Genomic DNA, 17,888 nt, shown 5'->3' on the forward strand with positions numbered 1-17,888 from the left:
GGTGAGGAATGTGAAATTCGGAGAGGTGAAGGAATGGGAAAGTAAAGGCAAATGGAAGGAAAGGCTAAAAAGAAAGGAGAGAAAAATAAACAAATAAGTGATAGGAAATTTTAGAGATTAAAGATATATTGAACACAGCGAAATTAAAAAAGTCAAAAGAGGAAATTATATAGATTTCGCTAATTAAAAAATTAGAAGAATAATTAATATAAATAACAAAGAAAAGAATAATAAGAAATGGTCGTTAGAACTGGTACTTGCTCATTCTGTGAATACAGAATTTACCCCGGTAGAGGTCAAAGATTCATCGCCAAGGATGGTAGAGGTTTCTTCTTCTTAACCAAGAAGGCTAAATGTCTTTCCTTAAGAAAGGTTAAGGCCCAAAAGATCACCTGGACCATCGCCAGAAGAAGATTATGGAAGAAGGTTAAGGCCACCGATATTGCCCAAAAGAAGAAGAAGAGAAACGTTACCGTCGCCAGAGCCATCGTTGGTATTTCTCTTGAAGAAATCAATAGAAGAAAGAATCTCGACGCTTCTCACAAGAAGGCTGAAGCTGAAAAGGCCGTCAGAGAATTGAAATAAAAGAAGGCCAATGATATTGAAAAGAAGAGAGCCGACAGAAAGTTGCAAGGAAAGGACGTTAAGGCTGCTAAGAAGGCTGAAACCAAGAAGACCAAGCAACCCGTCGGTGCTAAGGGTGGCAAAAAGTGAGATAAGCAATCACTAATATAATTTAAATATAAAATATATGCTCTCGTCTAGGCAAAAAAGCATTAAAATTAGCATCATATAAAGCGATTCATATAAAATGTTTATAATTAATGCTAGATAATTCAACGGGAATATAATATATATCATTAATTTTACTTAAAAAACTTAGATGTTTGCTCATTTAATGTATATCAATACTTTTTATCTTATTTAAATTCAAGCAAGACCAATTTCTCTACTTTCTACTTTAGTATGCTATTATCAAATCAATCAATCAACCTATCTATCTATCAAACAATCATACACACAAACATACAAAAAATTAATTAAACATTTTAGTTAGATTTTATTGCAATATTTCCAAAACTAAATTGATAATATAGAAACGGCCCTATTTTAGTATTCTAGCTAGCTAGATTTTTTGCTGCTGATTTTTATAAAATATTATCAACTTTTCATAATACATTTTCATCAAATTTTACTTTATTCATTTTTCAAGAGTTCGTATGAGATAGATAGCAACAAAAAAAACTACTTTAATTTATAATTTTAAATTTTCAACTTTTAAATTAATTGCATTAACTCATTTTTATATAATGTTTTCTTATTAGATTTATTTCCACTTACAACAAAAGCAAAAATTTTTTCAACTAATCAACATCCAGACAGGCAAAGCAATTTATAAAAACTAAATATCATAACTCATCTATCAATTAGTGGCATACATAAAAAGCTATTTCATAATATTTCACATTATTTTTGTTTAAAATAAACAAAATTTTAAATATTTGTCTGATTAATAATTAAATAAATAAATCGCTAAATTTAAATAAGCTGAGTTAGAAAAAATTTAATTGATAAATAACAAAAATAATATTTCACATAAAGATTTTTTTTTTGTAACATTAATTTTAATATCAATTCTCATTAAAGATCAAAGCTTTATTATCTTACTTTTAAAATATGAAAAACTTATTTATTTGATAAATTAGTAAGATATTCTCTTATATTTCTTAAAATAATGACTGATCAATAATTTATCTCATTCAATAATTTTATGAAATAGTTTTAAATTATGAAGTTTTTATGAAATGAAGATTAATTAAATAAAACTCACGCTTATCTTGTAAAATAAATTACAAGTACACAAATAAAATACATTGATTTATAAGAAATTAAAATCAATATTATGAATGTATGTATGTATATATTTATGTATGTTTGTATGTTGTTTAAGGAAGGAACATACACTATTTAATTATTTTAATTAATTATTTTATTTGTAATAAATTATCTGTCGATATTATTTTAGTAATTTAAATATATTTTTGTTGTTTATTATTGTTATTTCTCTGGTTATTAATTATTATTATTTTATTTTATTAGTTTTCTATACATTTTATAATTCATTTATTTAACCTTAATTACTATTTTATATTTAAAACTAGTTTTTTTTCATTTTAGATTTTAATCAATATAAGATTTGCTTGATTCATATTAGACTTGATTATCAATTTTTGGTTGCCTTTTTACGTGAAGCTTTATCCATACCATTGTTCGTAGATTGTTTTTTGATATTTCTTTCGGATTCTTTCTATAATATTATTTAAAAAATAAAGATATAAAATTAAAGCATTATTTCAATAATCTTACACAATCCTCACAAGTAAATTATAAGTCTTCAAGAGCTCTTGGATTTATATTTCCAAGACCTACACAAACAGGGTGGAACCACTTTATCTTGCAGTTATCGTTTGAACACTTTATCATCAGTTCTCCTTCGTATGATTTTTAGCACTTGCAGAAAATTTCAATGAGATTTGTACTCAAAATGATTGGATCCTTAATTTCAAAAATTACACTCTTTGGATTAGCTGTCAATTAATAAGTTAAATGTGATTGCATAATTACATTGGGATTTTTATTCGTAGTTGCGCCTGCCATTGCTGCTGCTGGGCCACTTTAAACCAGTTTTCCATCTAATACGTATTGGGCTCCAGTAACTTATGTGCCATTTATTGTCTTTTATTCTTTTGATTGGATTAGCTTAATGCCTGGCTAGTTATTTTTCCAGTTCTAAGTTTCGCTTGTAAATTATTTTAATAAAAAGACTTAAAAACGAAAAAAATAATTTTATATTTGTTTAACAAAAAATTATTGCTGTCAAAAAGTAAAAATATTAATTTTTCAGATATTTAAAATTCCTTTTTAATAAAAATGATATAAAAGTTTGCTTAAGAATGGGCAGTTTTCTTAATGATTATGATCATTATATCTATTATTTTTTATTTATAGGAAAATTTGTTTTTTCCTAATATCTTTTTTATCTATATTTCTATATTTTATTATTCAAATATCTAAGTAATTGTAAAAGCCCTTTTCAAATTAAAAAAGCGGCTTTATTTTTTTTATTTACTTATCACCAGGGATATTGTTAAGAGGATCGTAAGCATTGTCAAATGCTTGCTCTGTTTCAGATAGAGTTTTGTGATCAATTGCATCTATGTAATAGTATGAATCTCTATATACAATGTTTTAATTATGCTGAATGATATTCTCTCTTTTTAATTCCCTAGTTAGCTATTCATTTATTTATTGTATAAAAATAATTAGCAAGCTATACTTCTATAAAAATTTGCAAAAAAGTGGTAATTGAGTGCTTTCTGATTCTCTTCGATAAAGAGAAGAAGACCTTAACCAACTACATAATCGTTATGCAATTAAAATGCAAATAAATGCAAATATTTACGTCATCCATTGTTAGATTAGATGGATGTCTGAGTTCTTCTATTCCTTTCTATATTAAAAATTAAATTAAGAAATGCTAAAAATGGACTTTTCTTGGATAAAATGGAAAATTAGCAATGCCAAAAATATGGCAAAAGCTTTAAAGAACACAAAATATGTTAAATTTTGTGATAAACTTAAATTAAATGAATATAAATTACATTTTCAGGAAATTTTTGCTTGACTATTTCAATTATCTTAGATTAGTCATTAAAACCAGGAATTCTAAAACCTAGTGGACTATATCTATCGATAACATCTATATTTGCAGAGTGATCAACTTCTATTTCCATACTCATACTTTTTCAATCTACTACTTTATTAACCTTTGTCTCTCTATCACACTTTTTGATGATTCTGGGATACTGCTACTTTTAACTTTTTGTATTAAGTGATTTATTGTTATATAAATTTTTTTAATTAAAATATTCTTTATCAAGTGTGTGCTTTATTTATTATCTAACAAATTTTTTTACTTTATTTCGATTTTACAAGCGATCTATCAAATCAAGTAAATAAGTAAACACATACATATCTCATCTTCTTATTTTCAAACAGTAATTAAATGCAATCATTGATTCATTCATTGATATTCGTATTTTTTACTTAGCCTGTAAATTTGGTAAATTGCTTTTGTTTCCGACCACCATCATATAATATTACTAACATAATTAATAATTATCCAACTACAAATATACATATAAACATATACATACATATCCTATTATTTAATCTTTTCATTTATAACTAAAACGGTTTGGCAATCATCAATTAAAAAAATTTAAATTAAATAAACATTCCAAATTGCTTAATGTTTTATTTATCTAATAAGACAAATTGATAAATAGTTTATTTTTTCCAAAAAAATAACATTTACAATTTGGTTAAATTCTATTAAGATAAGGTTGAATAGTTCATATATTAACAAAAACACTTTTTATCTTTCAAATAATATTTTTACAATAATTTTAAATATTTTAAAAAACTCGATTAAGCAAACTCTAAATTTAATAAATAAAATTATATTTGTCATCTACTTTCATACGTAATATCTAAAATATTTTAATTTTTAAACTAGATTTAAATAGAAAAGTTTATTTTAAAATTAATAAAAAATTTATTCTCACTTTTTTTTTAAATTAATCCAATAAATAAATTTAAAATTCTAAAGAATTATTTTTATTTAAGAGATAGAAATTTAATCAATATTTTTACTTATTTTAGTATAAACTCATTGATTAAATATTTTATTCCAACAAATAAAAAATTATTTAATATTTATTTTTTATTTATTTGAGAAAAATTAAAATTATCAACAAATATTTGAAAACAAAAAGAAAATATTTTGATGAAATAAATTAATTATGAAAAATTTATAAATGTATGTTGATATTTTTTGCCTGTTATTTGGATATCGAAAGTGCTGATAGATAAAATAAATATGGTGAGGCTATAAAAAATTAGGGCTTTAAATTTATTGAATCTAGGAGAAAATATCTGATAAAGTGTTAAATAAAAAGAAGATGAAGCAAGGTAGGTAGGTAGCTAGCAAGTTAAAAGGTAAATAGAAATAAATAAAGCAGACATGTAAATAAAATAATGCAGTAATATGTTAGTGTTATCATAAATGTATTTATTATAAATAAAAATGAATGAATATTAATGAAAAACAGTGAAAATTGAATGAAAAATAAGATTGAGTAAAAATGGTTGTATTTATTTATATATGGAAGATATAATGAAAGAATGTTAGATAAATAGTTAGATAGATAGATATCTGAGGAGAAATTAAATGAAATGAAATGAATAAAAAAATGATTGATTGAATTATTAGGGAGAAATATAAAGCGGGGCGAAATTGTGAAGGGTAAAAGGGAAGTGATTTAATTTAGTTTTAGAGGGGAAGAAACAAACAAGATTAAAAAGGAATCAAAGATATATATTTAAAAAAGAGTAAAAATAATAAGTAAAGAAATATAAATTAACAAGCAAGATTAATAAAAATGGTTAGAAAAGCTGCCCAAGAACCCAAGGATGACACCCTCTAAATGAAGGTAGGACCAGCTTTAAAAATAAAAAAATTTTAATTTCTTCATCAAGTATTTCTTCAGTCTTTGGTAGGAAGGCATATCATGCTCACCTGACTACCTCATGCTCCTTATTAACTTTAAGAATGCATTTTTACACAACATCTCTCTTGGATTTATCAAAAAAAATAATAAGCAAATATTGCTTCAATTAGTAATTTAACCCTATTAAATATTGCTATCATGTCCAAATCTAGCAACTTTTGAAAAAAATGAAAAGCAAAGGAGAGGTTTTGCAATATTGGCATTACGCTTCTGATTTCATTCGATCAGAAATAACAAAAATAGTGTTCATTATTTGATAGGGAGAGATGGATGGAATTAATTAATAATTAATTGCATATTTAGAGAAATACTCAAAATAAAAAGACTGACTTGAATGAAATTAAGTTATCATATTTATAATTATTTATTATTAATCAAAAGGTCAGACAATACGTCGTCTCTGCTGCTAGACTTCCCATCGAATAGGGTACCAAGCCTGAAATTCTCTAAATGAGAGTCTTCGCTAGAGATGAAGTCCATGCTAAGACCAAATTCTGGTAAGATAAATTTAAGATAAATTCAGATTTAGTCTTCAAAACGAATTAGTCAGAGAGAAAAATATTTTAAACCCATTAACAATCACAATCGTTCATTTGCTGTGAGAAAATAAATATACTGGATGGATTAAGCAAAAGGCATTATAGTACAATAATTTAAGGTTCTACAATAAAACATATTATCAGTGCAATCTATAAATCAATCAATCAACCACTGCATACTAATATATCTTCACTAATACAATATATAAATAAATAAATAAATAAATGAGTGAGTGAGTGAGTTAGTGAATTAGCTGCATTAATAACAGCAAGCAACAATAAAAAAACAAATTCATTCTGTTAAATAAATCTAATAAAAATTTAAAAATTTTAATTAAAAAGTTGAATTAACTTAGGCTATAATTCTGCTCTTCTTTAATTAAATGCAAAAATTAGTTTTATGGCTAGGATACAAAAAAATTTAATAACCTTAACTTGTTAGAATAAATTTGATTAGATCAACATCATAGTTTTAGCATTTATTTAAATAAATGAAGGAGCAAACAAACAAGTAAATTAATAAATAAATAAATCGATTGTGAAAATGGGAAAGGCTTAAAGTAAAAATAGTTAAAACAATAATATTTAGAAGGATAGATATATTAATTTATGTAAAAAAAGATCTTAAATCAAAAAAAAATTCAGCGAAATCAAGCAATATGGGTGAACATATTTAGTTGAAAATATTTATAAAGATAATCCTAAAATTATCCTGATGAAAAGCAGCAAATATTTCATTTTTAAATATTTCAAAAAAAGCATAGCTTGTAATTAAAAAAAAATTATGGAAGCAATCAACAAAATAATTCCACTAATTCGATTTGACTGACACTCTTACAAATTCCATTAAATAAATAAATATTAAATATATTTTCTTTTTTAAATAGGTACAACATGAGAAAGTTGAACAAGATTAAAAGATCTTAAGGTAGAATCCTCTCCGTTAACGAAATCTACGAAAAGTCCCTCAACACCGTCAAGACCTACGGTATCGTTCTTAAGTACTAATCTAGAACTGCTATCCACAACATGTACAAGGAATACAGAGATGTCTCTTTAAACGGTGCTGTTTCTCAACTTATCTAAGATATGGCTGGTAACCACAGAGCTCAACCTGATACCATCCAAATTATCAGAACTGCCACCCTTGAACCCAAGGACATTAAGAGACCTGCTACCCTCGCCATGAGAGTAATTTATCAATAATTTATTAAATTAAAAATTCTAATTGAGGACAAACAAAACTTTTCATATTTTATATTTTTAAGAATTCTATTTCCATTTTAAATGAATTATATTGGATCTAATTTATTTTTAATGAGATATGTTTGTTTGTCTTTGATTTACTGAAAAAAATATGCTGTTAAAAAAAACTATTTATTAAAATTTATCTTCATAAAAATTTAGAACGCTGCTCTTAAGTTCCCCATCGTCAAGACCATCCACAGACCCTCCGAAAAGAAATACAGAACTGTTTACAAGGCCACCAGACCTACCACTTTCTAGTGATCAATATAAATATATTAAAAATTTTTAACTCTTTTAAAGATTGAATTAAATTAATATTCATTTTTTATAAGTTGTATCTACGCACTATGTATACATAAAATTATTTAAACTAAAAATATACTTTGCGAAAAATTATACACTTCCTACCTCCCTCACTTCTTATTAACTTACTTAATTACTCTATTAAAAATAATAAAATAATAAATAAATAAATAAATAAAGTGTGTTTGTGTATATGATTCTCATATGTATTTATTTGAAAAAGCACAATCTAAAAAGTATAAAAAGATAAATATTAATTTAACAAAAGTAAATAAAAATAAATTAATCTTCCAGGTAAATAGAACAGTAAATATAGCAAAAAAATATACAATATTTACATTAAATTTAATTTTAAATTATTTAATAATATTGGTTGATTATTGCTTTTATCTCTAATTTATTGTTAAAGTCTTAATATTTTAGAAATTTAGATTTATCTAAAATCATATTAAAAGATTTTTCATAATTTATTAAGTTAAATAGCAAAAGAATTTTTTAGAAAAGTTATAAATTTAAAATATTTAATTAGTGTTTTGTTTTAAAATGCTTGTTTGTCAGTTATTTTAAATAATTTTATTAAGATTATGCTTTCCAATGCAATTATTTTAAATATAATATTCAAACTTTTTAATTTTTAATATATAAAATACAACACCAAATAAAAAATTATATCATAATTATTGCTTAGATTATTCAATTTTATTTCTATTTTCAATTCTTATTTTTTTTAAGACAATAGTTTTAATAATAAATTATTTTAGCCTTTTGGAAGGGTTAATTTCTATTATTCCCTACTTAATTCAATATTTAATTAATTGTTACTAAATTTCAATTTTTTTTTTAGGACGATTCTTTTTAGGTTTCCTCCCCCTCCTTTCCCACTTATAACTCAATAAAAATAAATTAATTAAGTTAATTTACTAGCAGTTTGCATGATAAAGTAAAAAACATATTTTTATCAATATTATAAATTTTTTTTATTTGTGGAAGGAATAAAAAATCAATAGAAAAATATGGAATTTATATAAATTAAATTATTTTTATAGAGCCATTATTGAACTTATAAATCTTAAATTCACAGAAATCTATGTAACTTTGTAAGATTTTATATATATAAAAAATGAAAAATAGTAAAGAGTCAAACTAAAATTAGGATGATATTACTCTTAATAAAAGAGAAAAGAAGTAAAAGTATTTGACTAATACTATTCATAAAAAATATATTTTAACAATTTGCATAAATCAAAATAAACAATTAATCTATTCCACTTTTTTTTCTCAATTTGCCCTGCTTTTATATTATTTTTAATACCAATTTCATTTTTTTAAAGGTGTTACCAAGCAGCCATACTAGTTAAAAGAAGTATTTTGAAGGTGAAGTAAGATAAGTGGTATGAAGTGCTATAACTAGATATATATCAATAGTATTTATTAATCTAAAACTTTAAATGATATTTGTTTGAAAAAGATTGAATTTTAAGGGTTACTCAAGATAATAATGGGTGCCATATATGTTTAATTTCACTAATATTTCTTATTGATTTAATAAAATTTTATTGGATTAACAATGCATAAAAAATTGTGACAATGCCTCTTTTATTAATATATTTTTATGCAAGTAGAATATATAAAATTAATTTTAATAATCAAAAAAATTATAAATTAAACTCTATTTTTATAAACAAGGTAACTTTAAAAAGATGACAAAATATTCTTCATTCGTTCAATTATTCGATGTTTTCTGTGAAATAATTTGTAAAACACTAAAGAGCAGGACTATTTGAAAAGCTACTCAACTACTTTGAGTCTTTCAAATTTTATTTAACAACTAATTTAGCTTTATTATCCATAAATTAGTTTTATTTACTTATTATAACTGGCTAAGCTATTGTGGATACTTATAATTAAGATAAATAATTAGTTGGAGTAACATCATTAATTTAGTAAGTTTCATTAAGAATAATTTAGTCTCCTTCTGTTTCTATGTTAATTGATACATCATCAATTATATCAAAATGGAATTATTTAATAACATATTAATTTATGTCAATTATTCTAATTAATATACTATCTATATCTTAAGATTAAGGAGTTCCTTAAAGAATGATTACCCCATTTTTCAAATTAAATTTAATCCAATTAGGTAAAGCCATATTTTTTGAAATTCCGTAATTGACGTAGTCCAAATTAAAGAACTTTTTTAATGATAGGCAATTCTAATTAGCTACTTTCTAAAAGACTTCTAAAGATTAAATTTGATAAGGAAATAAATGAATTGATTCACCTACACAAGGCGAGAACATAGAGGGAGAATATTCAACCAAACCTAAAGCATCTGCAAATAAAACTTCTCTAATTAAATTAAAGTTAATGTTACTCCCATTTTGTTATTGCACTAAATCAACTGAGTACTATAGGTTAATATCTAATAATATTTAATTTATCTGCAATTCATTAAGTTAGCATTCTGGGAAAGGGACAGGGAACCCAAAAGAATCCCTTTAACTAGTAACAATCAAATTTACGAAGCATTTGTACCAATCATTTTGAGTGTAAGATGAGTTATTTTAGGCATAAAATTTTAGGTAGTTATACACTTCCTATGAGTTAGTATCTAACTTTAAAAAATATCTAGCAGCAAGAGCCTAGATAGATTTAAAAATTTTGGATTGAGGGTCCTTAAAATCTGTCTTGAAATTTTGATAAGTGTAAGACTTTCCTTTCAGGTTGAAACTAACATTAAACTTTTTGATGGATTTAATTATTTTTGAGATATTTATATTGCCATCTTATAGCAAGTAATCTTTTTCAATTTATTATTTTAATTGGTATTTTCTTGATTTTTCAATTGTTTATGCTGGTTTTTTTAACTTTTATTGTAATTTTTATTGAACATTCTTAACTAATTTTTATTTATTTTCATTAAATTAATTTTGAATTGTTTATTTTCTATGTTCCAAATAGTTCTGAGAATTATCTGTTTATTAAATTGTTATTTTTTGATTTAATTTTAATTTTAAAATATCCTACTATTATTATTGGCTCAAGCTTTTTCTTGATTATTTTTAGCGAACTTAGTTTTTATAGTTTATCCCATTTTTTTGTAAAAATCCTTTAAATAACAGTTAACTTTTTTCCATTTCATCGCCTAAGACAGCTATCTTTTTCTAAAATAGTTTGCCTACGATTGCTGTGTCTTTCGAGAACATAACTTTTTCTTTAAAAAGCAAATTTAAAAAGTAACTTTTGTACTTGTACAATCCTAAAAAACCAAATATCGGCCCTAGAACTTTTAGTAGCAAATTAAAAATATATTAAAATGGAACACCTGACACATCTATTTTAAATGAATCATAGTCTTGAGTGTATCCATCAGATGCTATTATCTTAATTAAGAATTATTATTAGAAGCATGAAATTGGAGGCTACCCTTAAAAGTTGATAACTCCAGAGCTATTTTAAAATAAGATCCAGTCATTTTAAGTTAGCTCAATGTATTAATCGTGTTACAGAATGAATGCTTGATAGAATATCTATTAAATATCATCCACTTAGAAAGATTTCTAAGAAAAGGTTATTGAAAACTATTCTTCGATATTAATTATAGCATCAGAATACTATCTGTTAAACTGCTGTTGTAGGCTTAGATCTACATTTTTTTTAAGCTATAATTTTTATTTGATAAAAACACATTCTGCTATCAAAGCAATTTAAGATATATCGTAATTGACTCCATCAATCAGAGTAAAGGTAACAGAGATCGAATTCCATGATGTTTGATTCGCAAATATTATCTTTTATTATAAAACTGAGTTTATGTTTGCTAACGAACCCTCAAGTATTAACTAGGTCTACTCCTGGTTAGTAGAAAAAATTACTCCCTAGAAATTTTATATAACAAATTTACCATCGTTTTATTTAACTTATAAGTAGAATTAAACTTATTATGATAATGTTTGAATGGGAGTTTTTGAATTACGAATATCTAATTTGAGAGAAGATTCTACATAAAATTGAACAGGGTTTATATAGTAGCTTCTTTAAAGTGTCAATAAAACAGCATCAAATAATAGTTTGGAGCTATTTATTCCGCTTAATTAAAATTGCAGATTCTTATCTGCATCGAAACTCTGAGTTATATATCCGGAAGAATCTAATAAATTCGATTATTAAAGGTAATCATAAATAGCCTGGGCTTAATCAGGTGAGGTTTAGAAATCAGAGTTGTTATACTGAAACGAACTTACTTATACAGGTAGTAGTACTTTTAGTAAAATTATATTTTGGTTTGCTTCTGTTAAGCGATTTGTATCAAGACCACTTTTGTCAATATTGAGCACAAGAATTTAATTGTTATAATCATAGTTTATCCAGAAAGGAAGTTCCTATATCTATAAATTAAAATAATATTTTACAGAGTCTATTTTAATTCCTGCTGTCGGGTAGAGAAAAACAAAGTTAAACTAGATATTTTGGCCTACTAATAATGTTTAGCCTTTTTATAACGTAGTATAGGTCTGCTTGCCGCTTCCTAGGCTATTTACTAATTAGAATTCTGCGTGAATAAGCACTTAACTTTTTAAAGGAAGAACAATAGTGCCTTGTTGATTAAGGATAAAAGAATATTCTTAATTTGGACTAGTGCATACTCCATACGCTGATTGTTATTTATATTCATAAGAAGATATTAATTTAGGCGCTGTTACATTTTATATGTCTATTAATGAAAGCATTCCTGAGTCAGCCTCTGCTACTAATAGATACTCATCATTTTTTATAGGATAAATAAAATTTGCCCATCCTTGAACAGAAATGCGACTTAAATATTTAATCTCAGGCAAAACTGTGAGATCTAAAATAGCTATTCCATTTAGGCCATCATATAAAAATGCATAATTATTGTTGTATAAAGATGGAATAATCCCTTCACCTCCTAATGTCTAGCTCTAGTTTTTCAAAACCAAATGCGTCTTGTTAGTAGCATCAAGAATGTAAAACCCATAATTTTCAACTGTGCCAATAATATATTTATTATCATTTGTTATCATAGCCCCTAAATTATCTCCTGCCATTTCAGGAAGAGCTCTCCAAAAATCTAGCAATACTAAGCTAGGTGGTTGAGAGGCATCAATGAGAATGACTCCTACTTCATAGGAACACACAATGTACTAATAATCTTTCGAGAAGAAAAACTGCTCATTAAATTAAATTACATCATTTTTCATTTCAAAGGCTATTTATGGCTAGGTTATATTTGAAATATCAAAAACGTAAAATGATGTTTAGTTGGATTGTCCAGGCACGTAAAGATATCGTAAATCAGATGATATTTATATGTTATCAACAGCATCTGGTGGATTTACAAATAAATAAATTTGCTTTAAGTTATATGGATCGCTTGCATCAGCTATGTAAGCCCCATGAATATCAAATGCTCCAAAAAAGTAATCAGTTCCTTATATAGTCCTAGTGAGACATCTCCATTTAAAAATAGCTGGACTGTTATTCTAAGATTTAGCTTGATGAGTATTAAAGAGATTTGGGTATTCATTATTTAAATTTGGGACAGTTTGCTAAAATATATAAATACTTTTAGCATTCGCATAATAGAGAAATCTCTCATCAAAAGAAAGAGCTATTGATAAAGCTAGCCCTTCTACTGGAATCAATTCAAACAGTTGAGGTTATAATCTATTCTTAATATTAAATATGCATATTCCTAGAGAACGCATTCCTACAAACAGATAGTTATTGTCCATCGATAAAATCAGATCATAAGTTACATATATATAGTCAAAAGGCCAATAATATTAGTAATTTATAGAAATTGGATATTATTCTTAAGTAGCATTCAAAATTTAAGAAAAATCACAAATGTAAATACCACTCCAAGAATCTGTACCATAAACATAGCCGTTATCGCTGGTGATAGCAACAGCGTAAGTCTTCCAATACATTTAAGATTAAGCGACTAGTTGAAAATTTATATTATTATTTTAAGAGTTTTTTTAGATGGATAAGACTGATAGACCTAAAAGATCATCTCCTAAAAGAATCCATTTCTCATCGGATGAAAGAACAAGATTGTTTATTAAATTAGATTGCGTATTAAATTCGCCAATTTAATAAATCTAGCTTTTGTTCGAAATATCATACGCAATGACATAACCACTAAGTCCTACTACGAAAACAATAGTTTCTTAGGAATTCATTTTCATATCTAAAATTCCTGTAGGAAACGCTGCTTAGCTAAGTAGAATTAACTGAGTTTAATTTTTAAAACTAAACAAACTAAATTATTTTTTATATGGAATCATTAAAAACTCACCATCCGATGTAGGCTAAAGAGCAAAAAGAAATTCATCAGAGGTTTATTAGAAAATTAATTGATTGGTTTTCCCATCTATAACAATAACGCCTCCTTTACCAGCTGAAGCAAATACCAAGTTTGCTTTTTTTGCAACTTTTATTTATGTAGAAGAAGCTTAATTCTGTAAAATGTCAATTTTTTCCAAGTAAAATGGTGAGTAAATAAAATCTATTTATTAATTATCATATGATAATTAGCATTATATCAACAAAAAATGACTAAAAAGGAGAAAAATATAATTTTTTCCTAATAAAATATTTACTATAATTTGTAATATATTTCTCATAATAAGTTCTGAATTATGTTTTTTTATATTTATTTATTTTTTGTTTGTTTGTTTGAGATAGAAGTTAATGTAATGAAGTAATAATAATAAAGATTACCACTTTAAATTCAATAAATTATTTAAACCATTACTGCCTTAACTAAAAACTTATGTTTTTCAAGAAAAAAATAAATTAAAAATTAATAATATTCATTCACATTCTTTAATTGTCTCTCATTGATAAATTATTAAAAGGAAATGTGTTCAAAAAAATTATCTCTTTTTCAAGTAAAATAAAAGTTAAATTATTTTCATTCAATAAATAAATTTATTAAAAATCCCTCTTACTTCGGGCAATAATATTGAATAAAGCTTTTGATAAAGCAAAATTTTAAATGGATAATATAAAAGAAGTAATAATTTTTTAAGTAATTACTAGCTGCACTTTTAATAATAAAATATTAAAGCAAGAAGGTATTAAGTTTCATTAGCTAAGCATTGTAATAATCTAAAATAAAATATTTTCACTATTTTTATAACAGTTTCTTTACTCTTACTTCTTATTTTTAACAATGTTATGAAAAAAGGAAAAAAATAAATAATTATTTTGAAAAATATTAAATAAAAAATGAAAATTAAGAATTCATAATTATAATTTACAAAGTATATTTGACTGAATTATAGTTATTTTGTATAAATACTTCAAAACTAATATAGTAATATAAGATATCTAACTCAGTTTAGTATCTATTTATTATAGTGATTATTATTGAATTTTTTGTTATGAAGTGATCTGATTTATTTGATTGATCACTTAATTTACACAAGAAACAATACTAAAAAATAATAATTATTATTTAGAGATGATTAAATCATATTTGTTAGTAAATTTTATTAGTTTAAAGATGAGATATAAAACTAAAATTAATTTTTTGAAATCTTTTGACATATATATTAATTCAATCTTTTGGAGGGACTCTCGTATTTGTGATGTATGAAGAACAAACTTGAGTCAATATCAAAAAATGAAAATATAGAAAGGTCTTTGTTATTTAAATAATTAAAAATTTAATCGCAATCTATAATTATTAAATGAAATGGTTTCTCATTATAACATAAATTTTTTAGTTCTAAAAAAATAAGTATTCATCATTTATTATTAAAAAAAAGATTTAACAGCTTTTGAGTTTATAAAATTATTACTAATGAAAAAATAATCTGATTGGATTTTGATTACTCATTTTTTTGAAGAAATAATAATCTATCTAATAAAAAACAAAAAAATGTTAAATTCACTAAAAAGTAAAACTTATCGTGAATATAAATTGGGATATAAAGAAATTTTTCACTTTTAAATATATATCCCAATATTATAAAATTTAAAAAAACATACGATATTTACCGTAAAACCTCATTCCCTCGTCCCTCGTTTTAGGTGAACGAACGAAAGAGGGCGAGGGTTGTTTGTTTTACTCAAAAATAACTATCTTGTCATTTTTGTTCACAGCTTCAAAATAATAAATTATGGTATAGACATGTAAGTATTAAATATAATTCATTCCTATGAAATAGATTATTAATGATATGGGTAGTTTAAAACAGAAAATGAAAAATTTTACTTACTTTTAAATTTGTGTAAATTATTTAATTAACATGAAACAGGCTTCTAAAAAGAAATTGATATATTCATCATATTTATAAAATAAATCAAACTGAATGTTTAATAAAAATCCTTTATATGATTTAATTTTAATATTATAAAATAGAAGGATTGCTAAAAAAGAATTATTCAAATGCTATAATTTTTAATTTAAAAATTTAAATAATAAGCAATTAATTAAATTTGTATGAAAAAACAAACTCTAAAAATAGAAATATACATTAAAAATGTGCTTTGATCAAAAGATAAAGAAATTAGAAACAAATAGCCTGCCAGATTCATCTTTTAGCTAATTTAATGATGATAAGATTAATAACAGATTTAGAGATTGCAAAAATAACTATATAAGACAATAAAATCTTTAATTATTTTTATCTAGAATAATTATCAAAAATAAAAATTTCTTTCAAAGAAAATTTAATTGAGTTATTGCAAAAATAATAATAGAATAACTTTATAAATAAAAATCAGTTAATTTAAATTAAAAAATAAGTTATATTTTGAAAATTTTAATAAAATGCTAAAATAAATTTTTGTCTTTTAAAACAATAGAAATAATTATTTATTTATTTATTTATTTTATGATTTTTCTATTGATATTATTTGTTTGTTTCATTTACACAAAAATTGTACTTGGAGTGTATTGCCGAAATATTAAGTAAACAAAAATGAAAATAAATAATTAGAGTCTTACTTGTTATAAAGAATTAATCATTCTTAAAAATCATTTGTGGCTTATAAATGCTATTGATTTTTATGATGAATCTTAAATTAATAAAAGACTAAGTTTTAATTAAAAAATACTCAGATTAATTTATTAAGCAATATTTATAAATATAAAAGCAACCTAATAAAAAGAAGAATAATAGCAATCAAGCTAGCAAACAATAAAAATGGATAAGAAAAAGGAGCAGAGGGATATGAAACAAAAATAAGAAAATTAAGGATAGCAAGATTACTAATTAAATAAATATAACCTAACTTTTTATGATAAAGATCTAGAAGAGTAATTTTAGTAGCAAAATTTTAGATAAGTAATAGTTCAATTAATTATCTGTTTGTTTTATTAGCAAGTGTAGATAGAATTACATTATTGTAAATGAAATTTTTTAGCAAATGTATTTTTAGAGATAAGATTATTTATATATTTGAAAATATTCTCAATATTCTTTTTAAAAATTATTTTATATTCAGAAAATAGCTTTAACTATTGTCTTGCAGCTGTAATTTATTGTCTGGCAAATATTCTACATAATTTAGAGAGATGAATTTTTTTACGTTAGATTTGCTTTGATTGCTTATTTGCTCTTAAGGATAGTAACAGTTTAAAAAATAAAGCCTAAATATAATTCAATATTGACATCCTGCGAAATTATTTTTAATGTTGCCTTTGAGGGCTATGTTATAAAAAGGCATATTTACTATAGCTCTGACTTAAACTTATTTTTGCAAGGAGAAGTAAATAATTTATTTATTTTTTTATATCTAGTACTTAAAATCTCTGAAATATGTGGTATTTAGATAAAGTCTGCAAATCAATAAATAGTTTACACATTTAAATCTAAACATTAAAAGAATTTTTAATGATTTTTTATCAAATGTATTAGAAAAATTTAAGTTCAACCTAATCAAAAATGAATTTGTTAATATTTTAATAGTAGTTAAATTAGATAATATTTCCAAATTATTTAATTTGGAAATGAAATAACAAATAAAATGCTTAAGATATTTGTTTTAATTCACTTTGAATAATAGTTTGTTTAAATGAATGAATTAATAAATCAATAAATAAATAAATTGATTGTCTTTTTTGGATTTTTAAAATTTACTGAAATAATATTAATGAATTTTTCTCCTTATAAAATTAATT

General features: G+C 23.8%; 5 protein-coding genes across 5 annotated transcripts; 3 read left to right on the top strand and 2 right to left on the bottom strand. All coding sequences in view use genetic code 6, as the record gives it.

Moving 5' to 3' along the window:
• Positions 1-237: 237 nt before the first annotated feature.
• TTHERM_00476640 (60S ribosomal protein L24) lies at positions 238-714 on the top strand (the record flags this gene model as incomplete). The annotated part of the gene is made up of 1 exon (XM_001017372.3): positions 238-714. The coding sequence occupies one exon, from the start codon at positions 238-240 to the stop codon at positions 712-714; it is 477 nt and encodes a 158-aa protein (XP_001017372.1).
• Positions 715-2,224: 1,510 nt separating this feature from the next.
• On the bottom strand, positions 2,225-3,800 carry TTHERM_00476650 (PHD-finger protein; the record flags this gene model as incomplete). Its single annotated transcript, XM_001017373.3, has 5 exons — positions 2,225-2,308; positions 2,368-2,800; positions 3,131-3,294; positions 3,464-3,511; positions 3,663-3,800. The coding sequence occupies 5 exons, from the start codon at positions 3,798-3,800 to the stop codon at positions 2,225-2,227; spliced, it is 867 nt and encodes a 288-aa protein (XP_001017373.1).
• Positions 3,801-5,504: 1,704 nt separating this feature from the next.
• Positions 5,505-7,681, top strand: TTHERM_00476670 (60S ribosomal protein L18a; the record flags this gene model as incomplete). The annotated part of the gene is made up of 4 exons (XM_001017375.3): positions 5,505-5,555; positions 6,015-6,130; positions 7,060-7,363; positions 7,580-7,681. 4 exons carry the CDS (start codon positions 5,505-5,507, stop codon positions 7,679-7,681), a joined length of 573 nt encoding a protein of 190 aa, XP_001017375.3.
• Positions 7,682-9,438: 1,757 nt separating this feature from the next.
• On the bottom strand, positions 9,439-13,941 carry TTHERM_00476680 (calpain family cysteine protease; the record flags this gene model as incomplete). Its single annotated transcript, XM_001017376.2, has 1 exon — positions 9,439-13,941. One exon carries the CDS (start codon positions 13,939-13,941, stop codon positions 9,439-9,441), a length of 4,503 nt encoding a protein of 1,500 aa, XP_001017376.2.
• An 89-nt stretch (positions 13,942-14,030) lies between these two features.
• Positions 14,031-14,435, top strand: TTHERM_000476689 (transmembrane protein, putative; the record flags this gene model as incomplete). The annotated part of the gene is made up of 1 exon (XM_012797931.1): positions 14,031-14,435. One exon carries the CDS (start codon positions 14,031-14,033, stop codon positions 14,433-14,435), a length of 405 nt encoding a protein of 134 aa, XP_012653385.1.
• Positions 14,436-17,888: the final 3,453 nt, after the last annotated feature.

This window comes from Tetrahymena thermophila (genome assembly GCF_000189635.1).
Source record: "Tetrahymena thermophila SB210 genomic scaffold scf_8254611, whole genome shotgun sequence".
Taxonomy (NCBI): Eukaryota; Ciliophora; class Oligohymenophorea; order Hymenostomatida; family Tetrahymenidae; genus Tetrahymena; species Tetrahymena thermophila.